The sequence below is a fragment of the Musa acuminata genome, chromosome BXJ3-8, assembly GCF_036884655.1.
Source record: "Musa acuminata AAA Group cultivar baxijiao chromosome BXJ3-8, Cavendish_Baxijiao_AAA, whole genome shotgun sequence".
Lineage (NCBI taxonomy): Eukaryota > Viridiplantae > Streptophyta > Magnoliopsida > Zingiberales > Musaceae > Musa > Musa acuminata.
The window spans coordinates 47,348,173-47,365,421 of NC_088356.1; the positions used below are offsets into that span (position 1 = coordinate 47,348,173).

At 39.6% G+C, this 17,249-nt stretch overlaps 2 protein-coding genes across 3 annotated transcripts; both read right to left on the reverse strand.

Annotated features, from left to right (window-relative positions):
• Window positions 1-289: 289 nt before the first annotated feature.
• Window positions 290-2,642, reverse strand: LOC135644761 (pentatricopeptide repeat-containing protein At3g48250, chloroplastic-like). The gene has a single exon (XM_065162650.1). It carries the CDS (start codon window positions 2,542-2,544, stop codon window positions 751-753), a length of 1,794 nt encoding a protein of 597 aa, XP_065018722.1. The 5' UTR covers window positions 2,545-2,642; the 3' UTR covers window positions 290-750.
• A 5,348-nt stretch (window positions 2,643-7,990) lies between these two features.
• LOC135645867 (chloroplast sensor kinase, chloroplastic-like) lies at window positions 7,991-16,881 on the reverse strand. 2 transcript variants are annotated; one of them, XM_065164710.1, is made up of 9 exons: window positions 16,353-16,871; window positions 13,596-13,766; window positions 13,190-13,507; window positions 12,284-12,349; window positions 12,146-12,214; window positions 11,972-12,064; window positions 11,253-11,479; window positions 9,279-9,552; window positions 7,991-8,441 (listed from the first exon to the last, which is right to left on the reverse strand). In XM_065164710.1, the coding sequence occupies exons 1-9, from the start codon at window positions 16,770-16,772 to the stop codon at window positions 8,193-8,195; spliced, it is 1,887 nt and encodes a 628-aa protein (XP_065020782.1). In that variant the 5' UTR covers window positions 16,773-16,871; the 3' UTR covers window positions 7,991-8,192. The 2 variants fall into 2 exon arrangements, with proteins under 2 accessions (XP_065020782.1, XP_065020783.1); XM_065164711.1 differs by lacking the exon at window positions 7,991-8,441 and having other exon boundaries at window positions 9,393-9,556; window positions 16,353-16,881.
• Window positions 16,882-17,249: the final 368 nt, after the last annotated feature.

Genomic DNA, 17,249 nt, shown 5'->3' on the forward strand with positions numbered 1-17,249 from the left:
TTGTCCAGGAAGTATTTAGAAGGCTTTATTTTGTTCTGTCTTGCAACAGATCATTTCTGCTATTAAGATGAACAGTTTTTACAATTTTTTCTTATAGATTACCAACCAAAGTGCTAGGAATCTTAGTACTGATCTCTGGTCGCATGATTATAAACTGCACTTAGGTATCTTTTTCTTTCAGCCAACTAAATTATCTTTCAAGTGTTTGGGTGAGTGGGTATCATCATAAACAAAAAAGGTACAAGTTTCCAACACCCAATGAATCTAGTAAACTATCTTGAGGCAAAAATTTACTTATGAAAACAAACTAATAATTTTGAGGATCTATTGCTGATCAAATTATCAAAAGTTTATTACAACACTTGAAACTTGACTGCTTTGTATGTCTTAAGACTCTTGACTTCCTAAGCAGAACAATTTTTTAACACATTATTTTGTTCTGGTGGTAAACATTTTACATCAACTCAAATTCACTTCAGATCCCTCAATATAAAAAATATCTTCAAGAAGTGCATCATACTTGGAAAGAAAAGCTCAGAGAAGTATGTAAATTGTTGGAGAAAAAATAGGAAATAAAGAAACCAAAACAGACAAAACAACAAGCAGCTACTGACACCATTGCATGACGGTGTTTGATGACCTTGAGAATGAAGCCTCCCTAATAAGTACACATAGATCATAGAGGATAAAGACAATGCAATGGCTACATTGATCACAACAAGGGCATGTTGTGCGCTGGGAGCACTGGAATTAAGAAGCTTTCTCAGATTTAATTGAACCAAAGAGTTTGGAGATGTCCACATTCTTGCGAATATGATGAGGGCATTTGTATAGTAGATCTTGAGCCTCAGAGTACCTACCTTCTTTGAAGAGGGACTGGAACACATGCAAGTAAGCTGCAGGCGATGGATAGTTGTTCACCGTCAAGGCTTTCAAGAACTCTTCAGCATCCACAGTTGTCCCACACTTGGCTATGTAGGAAGGGAAAGGATCTGCATAAGGTGGAAATTTATGGATCTTCATGGAACTAAGAAGCTTCAATGCCTCTTCCAGCATTCCTGATTTCAGCAATTCTTGAATCAAATGCTTGTAGGTCGCTTGCCATGGCTTTACATGCACCTTCTCCACCATCTCATGGAACAGTGTGCAGCCGGCATCCGCCCTGTTATTGCTGCACAGGCCTTTCACCAAGACATCCAAAACATCCCCATCTGCCTCACAGTTTTTCTCGATCATCTTCGTCAACAACTCCAGGGCTTTATCGACCTCCCCTGCGGTGCAGTGCCCTTGTATCAGAACTGTCCAGGTCTTGAGATCAGGGGTACAACCGGCCGCTTCCATTTCATCGAACACCTTGCAGGCGTCGTCCAATCTCTTGGCCTTACAGAGCCCATACACCAACTGGCTGTAAGTGATGTTATCCGGCTCATAGCCTTCGAGCCTCATCTTCTTCAGGATCTCTTCGGCCTCGTCAAACTTGCCGTTGCTGGTGAGGGACCGATGGATCCCATCATAGACCACCTTGGACAAGGAGTACCCGGCCGCCTCGTACTTCCTCACGACCCTGAACACCAAATCGAGATCCGGGGCGTCGTACAGCGCGATCTGCCTCAGGAGCATGCCGCAGTCCTGGATCGCCGGCTTGTACGGCCCGTCCATCATAAGCTCGTACAGCTCCACGGCCTCCTTCATCATTCTGCTCTTGAGGAGATGCCTCGACACCTTGATGTAGGTGTCGATGTCCATCTCGTGACCCTTCTCCTTCATCTCCTGAATCAAGTCCCAGAACTGCCCCATCGAGTCCTCCTGGGCGAGAACACGGGCCAGGGCGTTGTACGCGACGGACCCGTGGTCGTACCCCGGCCTCCCTCCGGCCCACCGGAAGAAGGCCAGGGCCTGCGCCGGGCGCGCGCGGACCTCCCGGAGGACTCCAGCCACCGCGACCTCCGTCAACGGGAGCTCCAATTTCTTCTCCACGCCTTCGTTCCAGTCGTCGGAGTCGAGAATGGTTCTCGCCGCGGCGGAGACGGCCGCCGCAGAGGTGGCATGCTGGGCAGTCCTGGAGTAGAACTGGGCGAGCGCGGCGGACTCGGCGGCCAGCTTGTGCCTTTTGAAGTCGGAGAGGAGGGTGAGGTAGGTGCCTTGGTCGACGTTGTGGCCGGCTTCGTGCATGGACCTGAGGAAAGCCCAGAAGTCGGTGAGGTGATCGGGGCGGCCGAGGATGCGGAGCATGAGGTTGTAGGCTGGGGGGCCGGGGGCAAAGCCGGGCCGAGCTGTGACGCGGCGGAAAAAGGACAGGGCCTGCTGCGGCTTCTTGTCGAACTTCTTGAGGACGTAGAGGACGGACTCCTGGGAGGGGAAGGGGAGGTGGTCGGCGGCGGCGGCGACGTCGTCGTCGTCGGAGACAGGGGAGGCGGTGGTGGTGGCGTAGGTGAAGAAAAGGGACGGAAGCGGAGGTTGGGTAGGGCTGGTTCTAAAGCGGAGGAGCGAGGAGCAGGAGGAGGTTAGGGAGGGGAGACGGAGGCGAAATGAAGAGCAGAGCATCGTGTTCGTTCGTTGGAGTTTGGCCAAGGCCACTCGACGTGGTATATCGGTTGGGAAGACGAAGTGTTTGCCAGAACGAGAGTGAGGGTTGTGTTTTAGGGTTTTAGTCAGGAGATTTTTATTTTATTTATTTGCTGGATTTTAATTTACGAGAATTAAGCAAGAATAGAAATAGAGATCTAGGTAGAATTAGGTAATTATCCCTTTATTAATAGGTCAAATGTTCGACAAGAGAATATTAATGTGTATAAAAATGATAAAGATGAGGATATATATATATTATAGTGCTGCACAGCGATCACTCTTGTAAAACTTATTTTTTGAAGGTTATGTTATGATACAAAACGTTGGTCATCTTAGTGTTTTGGAAGTCTCCCGAGTGATATCTAGCGATTGGATTTTACAAGTTTGCATGTTAAGTATACGAAAACTTACTATTGCACCCAACACATGGTGAACAGTCATTTTCGAACTTATAATTATTCATTTACCTTCTAAAATTTTATTTATTTATTCTCTTTCTTTCTCTCTTACACATCGAGTGGTTGAATTATTTGCAAAGATGTTCTTTTTACGAGATATTGATATTTTGTTCATATTTTATTTTCAAACTAATTAATTTACTTTTTTATATGTCTTAGACCTAAACGTGATTGTAATTAAGTTGACCCTTTGCCAACAAATAATATAAGGAGCTTTATGACTTAGGTAATCCCAACTAAGTTTGACATATTTGTATAATAGTGTTTCATGATTTAGGTAATTCTAGCTAAGTCCATCATATTGGCATAAGAGTGCTTTATGACTTAAGTAATTTCAGTTAAGTTTGTGATATTAACACAAGAGTGTCTCAGGACTTCAACAACTTCAGTTAAATTCATGACATTATGATATTAGAGCAAGTAAGTAATTAGAGTAAACCATGAAAAAATTTATAATCTCGTCATAGTGAAGCATCGTGGCGAATCGAGCAAGATGGGATAAGCCAAACCATTACCCCAAGCAGTTATAGGTAGGCTGTAAGTGCAAACTCACTCTCAAGCTATTGGAGTCGTTTAAGAGGAACGTGACAGTGAATAAGACGAGCAAGAAGTCGGCTATTCTCTACAAGCGAAGGAGGCATAATCTAAAGCACCAACCAAGAAAAAAAGTCATAAGGAGAGGCTTACATATACGAAAACCCGCCTTGACGTTTTTGAAGCAAGTTTGGAGGAACTTTATCAAAGCCAACGAAGGCTTCTTGGGGTAGAGAACTTGTAAAAAGAAGTTGAATCTCATAATTGATAAGGTTGAGTTCCTAGTTAATCGATTGATGGAAGACACCAAAAAATCCATATAATATCTAAACAAAGTCGTGGCGGAACTCACGTCCAGGGTTATATTACTCATAAGGGCTCTTAATGTGAGAGGGAGCAACACCCGCATTGTTCTACCATAGAACTTAAGGGCACTTGAGTCGCGTTGCTATGGTGATGCCAGGGATGCGAAGGAGCTTGAGAATTTTTTGTTTGACATGGAACAATAATTCAGAGCTACGAGGCCCAATTCTAAAGAAGTCAAACTTTTAATAGCAATATGTATCTAGATGAGAATGCAAAACTTTGGTGATAAATATAATGGGAAGAGATTCAACAAGGTTGGTGTCGAGTGAACATAAAGGAGGACTTGAAGTGACAGTTGAGAACTAGTTTCTACCCGAGAACACAGAGTTCATCGTAAGAAGGAAGCTGAGACAACTTTACCCAAATACTTAAATTCGGGACTATGTGAAGCAATTTTTTACATTGATGTTATATATACAAGAGATGTCCTAGAAGGACAAGCTGTTCAGCTTCCTCGATGGTCTGAAGTCGTGGGCACAATAGAAATTGCATCGAAGAAATATTACCAATGTGATCGGGACAATTGCAGCTGCAAAAAGGCTTACTGAATTTGTTTCCTCAGAGGATTTGGGGAAGAAGAAACAATCTTAGGAAATCGCCCACCAAATATTTTCGACGGAAGGAGTCCGAGGGTGAACAAAAGAAAAGGAGTTTCCATAAAGAGCTAAGTTCAAAAGACAAAACCCCAAAACCTGACGAATGCTTCTTGTGCAGAGGATCGCACATGATGAGGGAGTGCATACAAAAGTAAGCACTTAATACCTTGAAAGTATTAATCCACCTCCCAAGATCGATCGTTGCCTTTAGTTCAAGTAGTTTAGAATTTAGCAACGACAATAAGGAGTTGTAAGGATCTCGGATGGGAGCAATGCGTTTGTTGAATACGTTACAATATCAAGTGAGGGAAAACATGAATATGAAGCCACATAAAGCATAGAGTAGTGAGCTGATGTTATGGACATTAAGCTAAATGGCTAAATAATTGTGCGATGGTGGACATGAGCGCTACCCATAATTTCATTATCAATTGAGAAGCAAGGCAACTTGGGCTGAACCTAGAGAAGAGCCCGAGTTGGATGAAGGTTGTGATCTCGAAGGTTAAACAGATTTTCGGGCTGACAAAAGGGGTATCTATCAAGATCAAGATATGGAGTGGAAGCACAAATATGATGGTGGTGCCATTAGATAACTTCCAAGTGAGTCTCAGAATGGAGTTCATGCACATGGCGAAGTTGGTGCCAATGTCGTTCCTAAACTCCTTATGCCTTATGAGAGGTGACAACCCTTGCGTGGTTTTAGTTTATGGAGGAGGAACTAAGGACCCATAATAATTATCGGCATTACAATTGAAGAAGGGGGTACAGATAGGTGAATTAACTTTTGTGGTCGTAAAGCTGGAGCCACTTAACGTGGAGGCCATCATTGAACTTGTTATGGCGACGAATGTTTTGAATGAATTCATAAACGTCATGCCATTCGAGTTGCCGAAAACTCTACTGCCACATAGAGGTATAGATCATTACATCAAGTTGGAGCCCGAAGTGAAGCCTCTAGTGAGACCATCATATCGTAAGGCCCCTCTAGAGTTGGGTAAAGCTCAAGAAGCAATTAAATTAACTACTAAACGATGGTCTCATTTGTAGTTTTAAAGCATCATTTGGAGCTCCAATCCTTCTTCCAAAAGAAACAAGATGAGAGCTTCTAATTATGCATTGACAATCAAGCCCTAAACAAGGTGATGGTGAAGAATAAGTATTCAATCTCGCTCATCATGTACTTGTTCGACCAATTGGGCAAAGCAAAATATTTCTCTAAACCTTTAATCGAGCTATTGATAAGTGCACATTACTGAAGGCAATGAAGCGAAGATTACCTGTGTAACTAGGTATGGAGCGTTTGAGTTCTTGGTGATGCCTTTCGACTTAATCAACACTCTGGCCACATTCTACACTATCATGAATCAACTATTCAAGGAGTATATGAATAAGTTTGTGGTTGTCTACTTGGACAATATTGTCATTTATAACCAAACGCTTGAGGAGCATATCGAGTACCTTCGAAAAATTTTCAAGGTTCTCGGGGAGAACACTTTGTTCATAAAAGGGAGAAATATTACTTTGCTCAAACAGAGATTTTGTTCTTAGGGTACTAAATCTATGAAGGTTCCATTCGGATAAATAAATCAAAAGTACAAGTTATGGTGGAGTGATGAACACCAAAGAAGATACCGAAGCTAAGATCATTCCTTGATTTTGTCAACTATTATCGGTATTTTATAACTGGGTATTCAAAGCATGTAGCTCCACTGACGAAGTTGTTGAAGGAGCAGCCTTGGCGATGGTAAGATAAATACAAAGTGCATTCCAAGATCTAAAAGTCGATGTGTTGGAAGAGCCGATACTCAAATTATCAAACTATGAGAAGCCTTTCGAAGTCCCTACGGATGCTTCAGACTCCGTTATTGATGGAGTACTTATGCAGGAGGGTCACCTGATTGCCTATGAGAGCTGCTAACTCAACGAAACCGAATGACGGTATACGGTGCACCAATGATTTAAAATGCGCTATGCGCCAAAAGGCGCTACGGTCCAAAAATGCCCGAGGCGCTAGGCGCTCGCCCGAGCGAAGTGAGGCGCTAAAATATAAAAATATATAATATAATTAATAAATATAATTATTTAAATTTTTAAATAAAAAAATACTATTAAATTAATCTAATAAATATAAATACTATTATTAGTATATAGTTAACAGTATATTATCGAAAGAGGAGAAGAGTGTAAGGGAAGAGTCGGAAGACCGAGGGTGTTGATTGAGAAGAGCGGGAGTGGTAGTTACGAGTGACGATAGTGGTAGTGGCAGCAGCGAGCAGCAGCAATAATGGGAGCGGCAAGCGACGACAGTGACACCGATAGCAGCGAGCAGCGGGAGCGAGAGCGGCGAGCGGAGATAGTGGCAACGGTAACAGCGACAACAAGAGCGGCAGCGGTAGCAGCGAGCAGCGGTGGCAGTAGCGTGAACGACGAGCAGGGTACGGGTTGGGGAAGTCACACTGATATCGATGCTTTAGTTGGTTCGATTGAACCAACTAAAGCACCGGAGACCGAACCAGACCTCAAACGTTGGTTCAGTCGCCTGGTTTAACCCAAGCACTCGCCCGAAGCGCCCGATGCCTGGGCTCGGGCAAGTGCCCAGGCGAGGCCTCTTTGAAGTGCGTCGCTTGGAAATGAAGTGAGGTGCTCGGGCCTCTCCTCGCCTCGCCTTTACGTCTTTTTAAATCACTACGGTGCACAAGAAGGAGATGACAGCAGTGGTCCACTATTTATGAGTTTGCCGGCACTACCTTCTCGGATCATGATTTGTACTAAGAACAAACAACATTGTATTGAGTTACTTCCAAATTCAAAAGAAACTCTCTCTAAAGCAAGCACAATGACAGGACTTTCTAGTTGAGTTTGATATGACAATGAGGTGCAAGTCCGAAAGAGCAAATGTCATGATCGATACATTGAGCCGAAAAGTGGAACTAACCAATGTCATGCAATTGAAATGCGAAGGCTAAACAAATCAGTTGCACTCCAATTGCCTTTCAAGGATCAAAGATGGATTGTACAATGATCCCCAAGTAGTAACCATGAGAAAATTAATCAAAGAGGATACGACACGACTCAAAGGGAATATAGTTTATGTTTGTCGAATGGAGAATTTAAGACAAACTATTGGTCCAACATGAAGATTGATGTAGAGAAATATATTTGAATGTACTTTAATCCTCAAAGAGACATTTGTATGCTGACCCATATTGATAGGTAGCTAATATGACATCATAATAAACATCGGCGAATTTCCACAAACTATTTAAACAAATGGACCTAACAAAGTTGTCATTGTTCAATGACTGCGTGACTTGAAATATTCAAATATGCAAATTTAATTGACATCAAAACAACCTATCCATTTTCCTTTATAGAAAAAACCTATTCATATGTGTAAAATACCAGGCTAACTTGTGTCGTGGATTCAATTTTACTCCTACATTGTTTAGGAATTGGGGAGTCACTATCTCAAACAAGTCCTTTTTTTTATGTCGAGTCTATTCACCGTTTGTAATCGTGCATCTCATATCAATGATGAGCTAGTAGAAAAACAAGATACAAGAAAGTGAGTTATCAGCAACACTAACCAACGTGTTCTCATGAAACCAATTCTACGACCCTTGCTCTTGGAAAAACCAAGATGGCATGAACAATGGGGTACCGGAATTTGCTACACCTCTCCGGCTGCATCAGATGAATCAGACGGCAGAGCAGGGAACCAGAGTTCAATACGCGTCCCCCCGGTACCAAAGGCAGCATCCAAGGCCCGGGGCGAAATGACACGGATGACACACCCATAGCTCTCTAGGATCTCACGAGCAATGGTCAGCCCTGCAACAAAATTCCATGTCATGTTGTCTTCCACCATGCCATCTGCAAAGAGATCCACTCCAAATGGTGTGAGAGAGCGCATTTGAGTCTGCAAGAAATGCAGCGGTGAGGATATGATGAGCTGATCAAGTTTTAGATTATATGTAGGTGCCAGATGCGAACAGAATCAACTCAATTATAATCAGACGGGTAAACATACATTTGTATTGAATAAGATAGCAACTAGACATGAATACGAATAGTCTCTACAGATGAATAAGCCTTCTCATGCCACAAGTTTTGGATGATAGGAACACAAGCATAGTAAGAAGCAATGCATGCTATAAACAAGAAATAGTTTTTGGAAAATTATTTGTGTGGAAGACCAAATTGCAATAGCAAATATCTCACAGCCCATGTAATGTGATTGGCAGCGCAGCCAAACAATATATTTTCACACAGATAAAACTCATTCTATCAAACAAAAATATGATACCATTCAAGACTGAATATTAACTCTTTATACTAATCCATCAATGCCTAAAAGCATAATTTGGTCTCTGATATAAATAAAAAATATTTATTTTTTGGAAAATGATTTATTATGGAAGACCAAATTGCAATAGCAAATATCTCACAGGCCATGTATTGTGACTGGCAACCCAGCCAAACAAAATATTTTCACATAATAAATAAAACTCATTCTATCAAACAACAACATGATACCATTCATGACTGAATATTAACTCTTTATACTAATTCATCAATGCCTAAATGCATATGATTTGGTCTCTGCTATGTCAGAGACATAGAAGTCACATACAGACATCTATTGCTGGTTTATGAACTAACAGTTTATCTGTACATGAAATCCTCTGATGCACAAAAAGGAACCATTCAAAGTGCTCCAATGGAAGAAGAATTGAATAAGCAAGTTGATAATTACCATGTAATGCATGTCAGGCCCGTCATCATCAATTATGACCAGGGCACCACCAGCAGGTGCTCCAGTTGCATATATTTGAACTTTCCCGCCTATGCATGTGCGCAACAAAGCCCCCTCTATCAGATTACTAAGTGCCTGTCGCAGAGAAGATTCTTCGACACCAACCTGGAGAAACTGTGACAGTTCATTAAGTTCCAGTGATCGTTGTTGATTGTCAGCGAGAGGGAGAGCAGCTCCAACCAGATCTTTCAATATATCAGAAACAACACATGGTCTGCCTGACATAAACATCAGAGACAAATGTCATCCAGAGTTCCAGGCAATCTAGTGAAGTTCATACTTCACAATATATGGCATCAAATAGACCAGCAAGTTCTATTTAGAATACAAACATAAGTCTTCTAACTGTAAAGGAAAAATAGTAGAAGTCTCAAAAAGTCCTTTATAGATGCACAGGACACCCACATAAACAGTAGATTCTTAAGAAACATTACTGATATACAAGGAAAACCACAGATTCTGAATGCTCCACAACCATAGTATGTTCCTCACAAGGAATTAGGCCATATAACTTCTGTTCGTTTAATTCAGCTGTAGTAAGAGAATTTTGTCAAGACTAATTTTAGTGTCATGAACTTAAAATACAAAACAAATCTGTTCTTGACAATTTTAGTCATTAAGATTTAACAGGTTGATACAATCTAATCGTAGGTGATTAGATAAAGGCAAGATCTTGCTCTCCAGTTTTTACTAGGAATAAGCAAGTTTGCACATAAAAGGTCATGTGTTCCTTTGGAAAAATCTCTTTATCATCTATGGCTGGGAGGAAATATGGAAATTTAACAGGTTTCTTAAAAAATGATCTGACTTTTCTTTATTTTTTTCTCTGAAATGAAAAGTAAAGTTTCCCATCTCTTCCACCTGTTAAACCTTTCAACACATGTTTGGTAACGAACAACTTCCAAATTTCCAGCACTCCAAACATACAGAAGGATAAATGAAAACTGTTGTCTTTCCAAACTTCTTTGTGTTGCCTCTTTCATCATATCAAACAATAAACTCCTTTGGGGCATATGAAGAATTTTTTCCGATATTTGCTTCTAACAAAAAGTGTCTTTGACGGAGAAGTGCCAAGCTAATGCAACGAGTAACCCTCCAAGTCACTCTAAGGTTTGGAAAAGATAATAGATGGAGATATACTACTATGGCTGTTTTCATCTCAAAAGCAACCAGTTCAAGCTCCCTCAAACTACTGTGAAAACTATGATATCAAGTTCAAGGAGCAGCATGTCTCAAAAATATCAAGGATCAGTATCAGTCCAGTCTGTTCTATGCTAAAATTGTGTTCTCAAAATTGTTGTATAATCATTTCTCTCTGTGGCTTTGTCTCTATACATTGTTGATAACCAGTTAACAATAAATGGCTGATAAGCAATCTTGTTTTATCAGAACTTCTGGGAAATGGTTACAGAAACTGCTAATAGATACTTTTTTTCTGTAAATTAAAATTTATGTTATCTTACTATATTTTACATGATCATTAAACTCCAACAGTATGATGTTTACTCTTTAACTTATTTGATAAAAGGTTTTTAATAGTTTGAGATACTAAAATATGCCAGAATATAAACAAGACAATTTTTTCTCAAAGAGGAATACTTGAATAATGGGAGAATGCTTTGCAACTAGCAAGTATAATAAGAGACTTTGCCATGATAAGTAAATTAACTTTGCAAAAAGGCTAACCTGATCGACAAAGGTAAACTTAGAACTTGAACTCAGAAATCGTACACATTCCATGTAAATTTCTTTAGTGAGGAAAAACTCATATTTAAAGTGTTCCTCTGGTTGGCTAACTTTTTTTCTTTATCACAGGTCACTTAAATTAAACAAATGGAATGGCTGTTTTTACAGATCACAAAAAAATGTCAGAGAATGAAAAGTTCTCTTTCGGAATTTAATGCAATAGATTACCTGGTAATGTTTTGTTTTAGTGGCACAAGCCAAAGAGGTGGCATCGGCATTGCTAGGTCTTTTTTTCCAGAGCTTAGTGGTAGCACAGGTTCCATCTTCTGCATACTATATGTTTTGTTCTCGCTTGAATCATTCTCAGATGGCAGTGACCTCGACAATTCTTGGTGGCTGAACTTAGGATCATGCATCTTCTTTATTGTTTCTTCATTGTATCGTACTATATTAACCTGGGAAAAATCCAAACAAGGGCTATTAGAACCATTTCTTACCGTGTAGAAGTGGTACCTTAAACTTGCCCACCACAAATTCTCAACCAATGATCAACATATGCAATCTAAGCTGATATCAACAAAGCCATGCAAGAATGTCTTAGCTATTAAATGACCTTTCTACCAAATAAACTCAAGTCTAAAAGCAAAAGACATCAGGGGTTACAGGTCATACACAATGACAACACAATCCCCATGGTCCACAGGCCTAACCAAAGAATTGGATATGTTAATAATGTGTAGATTAAAAAAAGAAAAAATGTTGTTGGGATTTGTGGCAGCAACTTATGCCCATTGAAATTCCAGAATAAAAGCACCAATTTTTTTTTGTAGTTATACTCAAACGAACTTGTCATGACAAACATGTGGGCTTTTTATCCACTTTAAATATTTCTATTCATATAATACCATAGGTGAATCATTTTGTGGCTTTGGTAATGAAATTAACACCTTGGTGAGATAGGCAGAATCTTGAAGCTGCTGTAAGGCATCTTTCATATGTTCACCCTGCATAAGTAAGTCTTCGATGATATCATATGAAATCTGCCAAGGAATATAAATATCAAATTCCAAGATGGCAAAAGGTTTCCCAGATGTAAACAGTTTCAAGTACAAAAGACAAACCTCACTTCTCTTGACATGAACAGATAACATTTTTGTCAGAGCTCTAATGCTAGAAAGAGGTGCACGTATCTGTCACAATTAATTATATTAAACAAGGAGCAAAGCAATGCACCTACTACACAATCTGGAAAGACTTACTTGTTCAATCAGATGATTCATTCTGACACTATTTTGCCAAGAAGACTGTTGAAGAAGCATTGCTTTCTGGAGGTGTCAAAAGAATCAAAAACAGATATATAAGTAAATAAAGAAAGACTAATGAATGAAGCAAGAATCAGACTCTTAAAAAAGGAACACATTATTCACTTATTATATGCAAGATACGAAAAAAAATAATTAATTGAATTACTACAAACTGACTTTATTGCTCAATGAGTACGCTGCCAAGAGCTGTTCTGGCTGAACTGCTTTTGCCACTAGGGTTGGTCTACTACTGAATGATTATGACATGTAGGAAGATGATGCTCAATTTGAAAGGTCTAATACACTGATAGAATAAGCAAATAATTTCACTAAAACCAGCCATCTTCAAGATCCAAAGTCCGAAGCATAAGCAAACATAGAAAGGTTCCACTACAGCTTTAGTGGTATCAGAAAAAGAGGAAAAAGAATAAAATCTACCAATTCTCAAGTGTAGCCATATGCCAAAAGAGCAACAAAATTGAATATCAGATGGAAATGTGAGGAATAAAGCCTAAAGCTAGGTGTGGTGTAGAATGGTGATAAATGATGGATGACAAAGGTAGCAAGAGACAAGTCAAAGGATTCTTAATAAGATCCAACTGAATGAAGAGAGGACAACAATATCTGAAATATCTCACTTGTAAAATGAGAGGCTCATGTCTCTCATCTGGATTCAAGAGAAAAAAGCCCAAAGGTGAGAGGCTGGTGACTCTTAGTTTCCTAGAAAAATTTTCTGAATAGAACTCGGTGGCAGGAAAGGATCCATGTAATGGTTGCCAAATTGTTCGGAAATCATGGTTGTTGCTGTTATTGTCAACCTAAACTCCATGCATAAAGGAAAAGCATAAGATCAGAAGCTACCTGATCCATGACATATGCTGTGGCCAAAGATCGAGAAATCACAATAGCTCTTGATCTTTGTTCAGTTGTGAATTGGCCATAAGCTTTCATCAAATCTTCACTGAAAGCCTCAATTTCCCAGGGTTTCTTACTAGAATATGGTGCTCCACCTAAACAATCATCTTTAGGTGAGCAAAAGGGCACACACAGTTCACCACTATCCACATTCTCACATGAATCCAAATCCTTCTTTGGTAGTTCTGCAACTAGAAATCCTACAACAAATGGATGCTTAACCATTGGCAGAACAAGAGCTCCAGTCCCAGATATCACTTCCACCTACAACTCAATTACTATGAATCTATTAGCAGATTATAAATGAACCAATTGTCATAATATATACCAGAAATAAGGTCAGGTGACATACTTTCTGTTTCGAGAGAGCAGTTTCAGCTGCACGTAAACCTGATGGTATAGAAAAATTACCAACTAATATCACACAATCTGCACTTTCAGAAACATCAGTTTCTGGATAAAAAACAACTCGCCGTAATTCTAACTGGTCCATTATGTAACTGCCAGCTGGCCTGACATACACCTGCACAGATATTTAAGGGCACGTTAACATGAAGGAAAATATCATGAAGACCACATAACCAACAAAGCGAGCTGTTACCAGGGTGTCCTTTGGACAAAGAAATGTGAACTAAAAACTATAACAAGAATTTCTCATGGAGATTGAATGCAAGAATTTGCAGGCAGAGTGAAAGAGAGCATAGAAACCAAAGAAAGGGCTTTATACAACTTAAATATTGTTATTTGAACATAATGCATAAAGCAATTATGAGTATGTTTCAAAAAGATAATCTAACAAGATAGATTGCTCAATACGGAAGCATGTCAAAGGTAGACAATCCAATGAAGAAGCTTGCACAACAGCCTAAATTTTTAGTCTAGAATCAACTATAGACAAAACTAAGGCTCTATTTGTCAAAGAGGACCATAGCTCATGGAACTAATCCTGGAGGAAAACATCATGGTGGACGACTAATGACCTATCATGTGAGTTCATAACAATTATACGTAGCATGGATTAAAAGAATAATAACAATAGCAGGAAATGAGTATGGAATGAACGTAAGCACTACCTTAGACAGTTGGCATAAAGAAACATAAACATGGTGAGATTTTATGCATAAGCTAACAATTTTTTAAGGCCTCTGATAGAAAAGAAGAGACATTACATTGGGGAATAAAATAGGGTTTCTAATATAACAACAACAAGCTGCAATGTTCCAACTACTTGGAGTGGGACAATGTATCTTTTCCTGTCATTGAGCTCTAAGCAATGCAATATGTCTAGTTAAATTAAGAGAACTCAACCATCTTGTTATAGTTCTAAAATGCCAAGGTCCCTCTTCCACTTTAATCACCCCACCTTTCCTCAATGAACAATGTCTTCATCAATACTTCTTGATACTGATCTACTTTATAAATAATCGTAGTGACGTACATATATTTTATCAAATCAAAATAATTATTGTTTAATCCTCTCTTTTCTAAAATGTGTCATCACAAATCTCTAGAAAGTCGATCATACTTTGTTTTTGAGTCAATGAAAACCATGTAAAAATCTTTCTTCTCTCTATATAGTTTTAGTTGTCACAATAAACAAATAGCATTCAAGATTGATCTTCCGGGCATAAAATCAAATTAATTCTAAAAATAGCCATTTCACATCTTATTTTTATTGAATCACCCTTTTTAAGAGTTCCATGATATGACACAATAGTTTGATCTCTCTATGGTTAGAGTAGTTTAAAATCTCTCCTGTTCATGTAAATTAGTAATAAAAAGCTCTTTCTCAATACATTATACACCCTTTTTATCCTCAATTTTTTGTTAAAAAAATTAGTCAACAATATACCTTTTGATCTCCTAAACTATTCCACATCCTAATAGGGATATCATCATATTTATGCTCTTACCTAATTTGCTAACTTTAAAATTTTCTTCAGTTAATGTTTCTAATTATACAAATAAATCTATAATTTCTAAACTTCTAGTTCAACAATATACCTTTTGATCTCCTAAACTCTTCCACATCCTAATAGGGTAACAATCGTATCTATACTCTTACCTAATTTGCTATCTTTAAAGATATTTCTTTAGTTAATGTTTCTAATTTTACAAATAAATCTATAATTTCTAAACTTTTAGTCCCTATTATTGTCTAAGGCAAAGTATCAACAGAATGTTCATTAAATAGAATGTAGAAATAATTCGTGCTTCTGAAATATATTGATGTCTGAAAAGTACCTCCATCTTCAACGACAAAGGAAAATAAGCATTAGATTTTAGATAATTTTACTTACAACTTCTTGAAAAAAACCACTGGCTTAATAGGAAGGAATCAATTAGAATGAAAATTGAGGATTCTCTGCTGTGGACTTCTAACTCTAGGTTTTCATGTAGTTATGATGACCTAAGTATCATTTGCTTCTACTCAGGATCTAATACAAACAAGATGGTCACAAGCAGAGTTAGATATAATTGGCTGGTACCTACAGCCGTCACCAGTACATCTTAATCAATATAAGTGGGTCTCGTATATTAGGAAGACCCAAGAGTTCCAAGGCCAATCCACAGAAAGCAAAAAAGTCCTCAGTGTATGTTAAGCCATCAAATACTCGCAAGCTTAAATATTTTGCTAACCTCATTTACAGGCAAAGATGCTTATATTTTTGACTGGTCTCAAAGAATCAAAGGATTCAAGGAGAAACTCATCCTTATTAAGCTTTGTTTCAAAAAAAGATGTGGTTAAGTACTAATACTTCCAGAAACCTGTGTGCTTCAGAAATTCATGAAGTTTTTCGTCTTATACTAATTTGGTTGTTACACCAACTGATGCCATTTTGTTTCTCATGTCATCACCCTCTGAGTCTTTACCTCATATTCGACACTCACAAGAACATTACAGCAAACACCTAAACTACAATTACTCAACGTATGTAACTTCTATTAAAATCTCATCTATGAGCGGGTCTAATCAGCAACAACTCAGAGATTATCATGTTCCTGCTTGTCGAATAGACCACAGTAAGCGATGGCATCAGTTGGTAAGCAAACTGGGATCCCTTAACACGACCACATGAGACAATTCACGGAAGAGAACCAGACTGACCGACAAGACGGCGTCCGGATCCACAACCATGCGAAACAAATCGAGCTGCTCGAGGCAGAGGCGTTGGAAGTCAGGGCTCGGCAGGACAAGCCCTTCCTTCCCCTGTTTCTCCACCCGCTGGGTGAACACCACCGGCGACGACGGCGAGGCCCGCTGGATGGCGGCGGCCAGCGCCGCGGCGGAGGAGGGGACCAACTCCGCGGCGTCGTTCGAGTCTGTGAGGGCGACGGGATGGAGAGAAGAGTGGATTCTGAAGATCGGAGAAGGGTATCGGCTTGTGGTCGATTTGGGCCGAAAAGGCGAGGGGTTGTGGAGTCCCAGAAGAACGGGATTAGTATGAATGAGATGAAGCCGTGTAGGGAAGCGGGGATCGATGCAGTAGAAGAGCGAGTTCGCCGCAGCGATGGCGGAGGGCAACATCGCCGGCTGCGCGGCGGTGTTCGATGTAGAGGATGGTGGGCGTGGGAGAATGGGGGTTGGGAAGAGGAGGCAACGGTTTCTTGGAGATGCTCTGCGTTCTTATCCTCGTCACGAAGCTGCCATAAATTTTTAGCGAGTCACGAAAGTACCCACTTTCTTAGCCCAGAGACTTTCTCATCCCACGTGGCTTTGGCCGGTCGGGGTAAACAATGAGGAGAACAAAGACGGGCGAAGTAGCAGCGCAACTTACACCCAAAGTGCAATTGACGAAGACGGGATTATATCCACAACCTCTTTCTTTTTCTTTTTCTATTTTTTTTTTTGGTCCTATAAACCTCGTCATATCTTCAATCTAAAAATGGACTAAATTTGGAAAACAAAAAAAAAAAATTGGTTTACATGAAATATAATCTATCATACTAAATATTAATCTGTATTGAAACATCTTGGAGTTCAAATTCTAAATTTTATTTCTAG